The sequence below is a fragment of the Tasmannia lanceolata genome, unplaced genomic scaffold, assembly GCF_043159265.1.
Source record: "Tasmannia lanceolata isolate RefF3 unplaced genomic scaffold, GAP_Taslan_0.1 ptg000015l, whole genome shotgun sequence".
Taxonomy (NCBI): domain Eukaryota; kingdom Viridiplantae; phylum Streptophyta; class Magnoliopsida; order Canellales; family Winteraceae; genus Tasmannia; species Tasmannia lanceolata.
Genome location: NW_027518692.1, coordinates 24,326,433 through 24,332,420, shown reverse-complemented (window position 1 = coordinate 24,332,420; position 5,988 = coordinate 24,326,433). Strand labels below are relative to the sequence as shown.

The 5,988-nt window shown below is 39.4% G+C and overlaps 1 protein-coding gene across 1 annotated transcript; it reads right to left on the bottom strand.

Moving 5' to 3' along the window:
• Window positions 1–5,517: 5,517 nt before the first annotated feature.
• On the bottom strand, window positions 5,518–5,988 carry LOC143891877 (putative mitochondrial protein AtMg00820). The gene has a single exon (XM_077396379.1). It carries the CDS (start codon window positions 5,986–5,988, stop codon window positions 5,518–5,520), a length of 471 nt encoding a protein of 156 aa, XP_077252494.1.

The following is a 5,988-nucleotide window of genomic DNA, read 5'->3' as shown; positions in this document are numbered from 1 at the left end:
GGTACCGCCCTTGATATTTGATCCAACAGCAACACACTTTCAAGAGGCTGATGTTGGATCAATTATCAAGGGCAATACTTTTGACGTACCACCCACATGGTGTTAGGATCACTTTTCTTTTTTAGAAGATTTTCATTAAGCTAGATTTCCATATTGCACTAGATTTCCATTTTCTCATTTCCTATTTTGCTAATCTATATTTCCTATTTTGCTATCCCTATTTTCTATAAGATGTAGATGCCATATGGCTTTTTGAGCAAGAAATAAAATCATGTTGGAGGCCGAGTTTCTTCGAATTAACTCGTTGGAGGCCTGAATTTCCTCGAATTAATTAGCTTACTTTCTTCTCTCTTTTCCTCTCAATCTATCAATATTCTTCTTTATTTTCTGTTTGATTGAACGGTTTTCTATCAAGTTGGTATCAGAGCACTTTCCTGGTGGATGCCTCTGACACGTCTTCAAAAGAACGAGCTCGGTATCAGAGATTTGAAGGCTTATTCCATGGCTGCCGAGAACAAGAATGGTTCATCATCATAAGAACAATCCTTGGAAGTGGAGTTGTATGCAAAGATCGATTCTAGATTCCAAGCTTTCGAAGAACAAATAATGAAGATGTTTAGAGAATTTGTGTCTCAAATTCCGAATCCTCCTCAAGTGATGACCACCCAAGATAAACATGATCTTGTGTCTGAATCTACTATTATGCACATGGTAGCGATCCGATTGACTGGGTGTCTCGAGCGGAGCGATATTTTCGATTCCATCAGACTGCGGAGGAACTTAGGGTCACAATCACTTCTATCAATCTCGAGGGAGATGTTACTCAATGGTATGATTGGTTTGAAGCAACTTGTCATGGAATTCTTACTTGGAAGGAATTCGTAGAGGGTCTATTAGTTCATTTTGGCCAATCTGGATACGAAGATGTCCATGGCTAGCTAGCAAAAATACAGCAAACAACAACTATCGTGGAGGCATCAAGGTTGCTTCGAACAACTCTCCAACGAGCAAGAGACTAGTTGGAGCCACAACTGGTTGGGAGGTTTGTCGCAGGACTCCGTCCAGACATTAGGCGGGAAGTCAAGAAATATCGTCCTTGCCCGATAACGGCGGCTATCTCTTATGCGCCATTTCAGGAGGAAAGACTATGAAAATAGTCGACGTTCGTATGATGGCTTTACTCCCCATGATTCTCTTCGAGAAGGTCCCATTGAATCCATGGGTCATAACATGCATGTGAAACGATTGACGGAACAGGAACTCAAGGACTAAACGACTAAGGGGCTATGATGGCACAGTGATGAGAAGTGGCATAACAGTCATCGTGAAAACAAAAACGGTTGTTGATGATCAAGCCAGCTAGCTATTCCGACGACGATGATCAGGATACTCAACCTTGAGGACAAGGTTGACATTAAGGGTGAAGGAATGTTAGGATCACTTTCCTTTTTTAGAAGATTTTCATTAAGCTAGATTTCCTATTGCACTAGATTTCTATTTTCTCATTTCCTATTCTGCTGATCTATATTTCCTATTTTGCTATCCCTATTTTCTATAAGATGTAGATGCCTTATGGTTTTTTGAGCAAGAAATAAAATCATGTTTAGTGCTTTGCACATTGGAGGCCGAGTTTCCTCGAATTAAATCATTGGATGCCTGAGTTTTCTCGAATTAGCTCACTTTCTTTTCTCTTTTCCTCTCAATCTATCAATGTTCTTTTATTTTTTATTTGATAGAACGATGTTCTATCACATGGGACTTGACGGTCGGGCACCATATAATTTCTCTATATACGCACATGTTATCCTAAGAAATGATAACATATTTCTATTGTGTTTCTGAAGGATCTCTGCCTCTTTCGTTGTTTACTTTAAATAGGTACTTCTTAAAGACAGGCGTTTTCATATCTGAACTCTTAAAAATACGAAAATATCTTTTCCTTTTGGATTGTAACCAAGGACCAGCTTGATTAAGGTGGGAGTTCCACTTCTTTTTGGCCTCATATGAATGGGCCAACTATGGGCTGAGGTTGAGAACCCTTTTACCAGCCAAACGATAATGGGAGTTCATAATCAGTTTGGGACTCACAATCGGTTATTAAAATCAAAACAAACAAGGCCTAATGTGGGTCCTATAAACAAAAGATTACCATAACATAAGGGATACAGACCCACAAAAAATTGCCCCGCAAATACAAGGTAAAGTGGCCCCACAAGAAAAATAAAAGTACTCAAAAGTAGAAAATTATTGTTATTCCTGGAGAACCACCAGCAGTCCAGTTTATTGTCATTATTCAAAAAATTCAAGTGAGAAGGTGAGAGAAGCAGTTATAATATCATCTGCTTAGAGAGATTTTACTTGGGAATCATCATTATTGCCATTTCCAAGAGCTCCAAAATCAACAACATTGAAGCCTGGAGAGGCTGCGCCCAGGCGAACCCACCCGAAGGAAGCTACGCATAAGCTAACCACAAGAATAACAATGTCCTGCGTAAAAACAAAAGTCATTTCAAGGAAAATGATAGATCAAGGCTGAATAACATTGTATAGTGTTTTCAAAATCAACCACCATCTCTATAATAGTTAACAATATAAGCAAACTCCAACAGAGAGAGAGAGAGAGAGAGAGAGAGAGAGAGAGAGAGATAGAGAGAGTTATTTCTCTCACCATTTTACCCATGAGGCCAAACTGCAAATGTTAGTTCACCACCCATTTTTCTCCATATATATAAACTATTTTGACATTTGAAAGGATGACACATGTAGATTCTGTAATCTTTTGGTTAATCTGATCCTATCCTAACACGGTCTTAGTAGTTTTAAATTTGTAAATTTTATTATTAGGTCAGACTATTTGAGATTTTCTTTCTAATTTTAGATTTCTCTGTCTTTGCATTTTCGAGAAGGAAGATTTTCGTGTCCAAATTTTCCATTTGTGGAGGAAAGATGAAATTTAATGACTTTTAACATAAATTTTGGATCAAATAGGCTATCAATAGTAGACTACATTGTCAGCCATCTCACTGTGATGGACGATCCTAGCCCCTTGATCTTGCAGATCGGACCTCCATTTGCCTAGGGACCTAACCCATAAAAATTCTGTTTACATGTGTTATGTTGCGTTTGGCAACCATTATGAGAAGGACCTTGGCTTCTTGTTCAGGTGCGGAGAAAGAAAAAAGATAAAGAATTCCTAAAATCTTGTTTAGAAAATTTTCTCCTCTTCACATGTATTATGTGGCTAAAAGATGGGATTTTGAGGAGTGATCGACTCGGAGTCGCTTCTCCCATATTCTCATCAATCCGTTTCCACAAGAATGAGAAGCCTTGCCGAACACACCCTTAGTTTCTGTAGTGTTGATTCTTTTTAGTGGGCTCCATATTCGATACGCCCATGTGGGGCTTTGAAAATATATCTTGCTCTTTAATTTTTCTAATTTTCCATGCGTTTAAATTGATTGGGCGGCTTCTAGGCATCCATTTTGAACCTTGGGATACCAGAATATGGATCTAGTGATTATCTTCCGTTATGTGCCATAATTCCACCGACAAGAGACAAAGACGGTTGATGAACGTAGACGGTACATACACTTTTTGTGTTGTTTCTGATCGACGGTGAAAGGTCAGCTTTTATGTGGTGTATATTTGAAATCACAGTAGAGGTGGTGGCAACCCAAGAGCGCGGTGAATTCCACTCGCTCTGGAGATGGCTTCTCCTACACTTGCCCTTTGGAGATGGGTCTACGTCTCCAATGCTCTCGCCAAATACAAGATGAATAAAGAAGACAAAAATCCCTTTCGAACGGTTACAACTTTGTTGAATAAAATATAAAAGTGAAGCTCCTAACTCCAATCCTTCGCAAAATACTCAAGAGAGGCTCAAGGAGGTGTTTCTTACTCTTAGGAATGTTCCATTTTTAGTTTAGGATTGTTCTTGAGAGATTTAGAGGGTTAAGGATGTAAAAACGAAATTGCTGAGTGTTATTTGATGGATTAAAAACAGAGTACAAGGCTTACATTTATAGATTTGAAATTAAACTAATTTCCTAAATGGAAGCAACAAACTCCTAAGCAATAGCCACTAGTAACTGCCCTAAACAATAGCATTTATTCCACTAACTTCCTAAAGACCAGGTCTCAAGTGACTTCATTCGGTTGGGTTGGTGATGAATCTTCAACACTTCCCCTCAGCGCCAACCTTCTATCTGCCACTCCCAATAGGTCTCTGAATCTTGAAAATTTGGGATAGCAGAGTGCTTTAGTGAGTATATCAGCTACTTGATCATCTGTTCGAATGGGTACCAATTTGATTTCTCCCTTTAAAACTTTCTCTCTAATGAAATGATGTTGCACCTCAATATGTTTTGTCCTAGCATGGAACACAGGATTTTCTGCAAGCTTAATTGCACTTTCGCTGTCACAATATAAGCTGACTATATAGTCCACAGACTGATGAAGTTCTTCAAGTAGCCTTGCTAACCATGTGCTTTCTTGTGCTGCCATTACTGCGGCTCGATACTCTGCTTCCGTGGTCGATAGAGACACAGTTGGTTGTCTTTTGCTACACCATGAGATTGCTCCCGATCCAAGGTTAAACAAATAACCGGTCGTAGATCTTCTAGTAGATTGGTCCCCTGCATAATCGGCATCACAGTATCCCTTGATATTGCAGTCTCCTCCTCTTTTGTACATTATACCAAAGTCAATGGTACCTTGTATGTATTTCAGTATTCGTCGAACAGCTTCAAGATGAGACTTCTTTGGAGCTTGCATGAACCTGCTTACTACACTAACTGCTTGAACAATATCAGGTCTAGTTAATGTTAAGTATAATAAGCTTCCAATCAGCTGCCTATACCTTGTTGGATCTTTGATGTCTTCCTCATCATCTGTGTGAAGTTTAGCATTGACTTCCATCGGCGTAGTACTAATGTTGCTCCCAGACATCTCAAACCTACTGAGTAAATCCTTTGCATACTTTTGTTGACAGAGAAATATTCCTTTCTCATTTTGCTCAAGCTCAAGCCCAAGGAAATGATGTAGTTCTCCCAGCTTCTTCATGTGGAATCGTACTCCAAGATTAACTTGGACCCTGTCGATTTCTTCTTCATCATTACCTGTTATAATTAAATCATCAACATATATCAGAATGACAAAAACATGCCCATTTGTGAGTTTTACAAATAAGCTGGAATCTGCAGCAGTCATCAAGTAGCCAATAGCTTGAAGAAATTCTGCAATTTTTCCAAACCAAGCTCTTGGAGCTTGTTTCAATCCGTAGAGGGCTTTTCGCAGCTTACATACATACTGTGGGTATGTTGTGCTCTCAAATCCTTTGGGCTGCTCGATGAAGATCTCCCGATCAACTTCACCATGTAAAAAAGCATTTTTTACATCCATTTGCCATAGTTTCCATTTTAAACACGAAGCAAGAGCAATAAGAACTCGAACTGTTGTGATTTTAGCCATCGAACTAAAAGTCTCCTCATAATCACATCCGTACTGCTGGGAGAAACCTCAAGCTACAAGTCGTGCCTTGTATCTTTCTAAATCACCATTGGCCTTGGTCTTAATTTTATAAACCCATTTGCATGAAATGGGTTTCACCCCAGATGGTCTTGGTACAAGATCCCATGTCTCATTCTGTTTTAGGGCCACGATTTCTTCCACCATTGCTTTACTCCAATTGTTGTTGTCTTGTGCTTCTTCAAACGAGGTTGGTTCCTTGTCTTTTGTTGCTGCTGTGAATGCTGCAACTATATTCAGATTTGCATACCTCGGGTTTGCCTTAGACACACGTTTGGACCTTCGTGGTCCTTCACTGTTATTGCCTTCATTGTCTTCTTCATCAGCATAAGCAACTCCATCATCAAGAGTATCATTTTGAGAGCCACTTGGTTTGGATGATATGATCGCCTCCTCTTCTTCTTCATGACTGCTGGTACCTTCGTGAATGGATACAGGTTCTGACTGAGCAAAATTTTCCAT

What these genes read in the sequence shown, in the direction of transcription:
- LOC143891877 (XM_077396379.1), bottom strand. Translation starts at nt 5,988, where the DNA reads ATGGAAAATTTTGCTCAGTCAGAACCTGTATCCATTCACGAAGGTACC.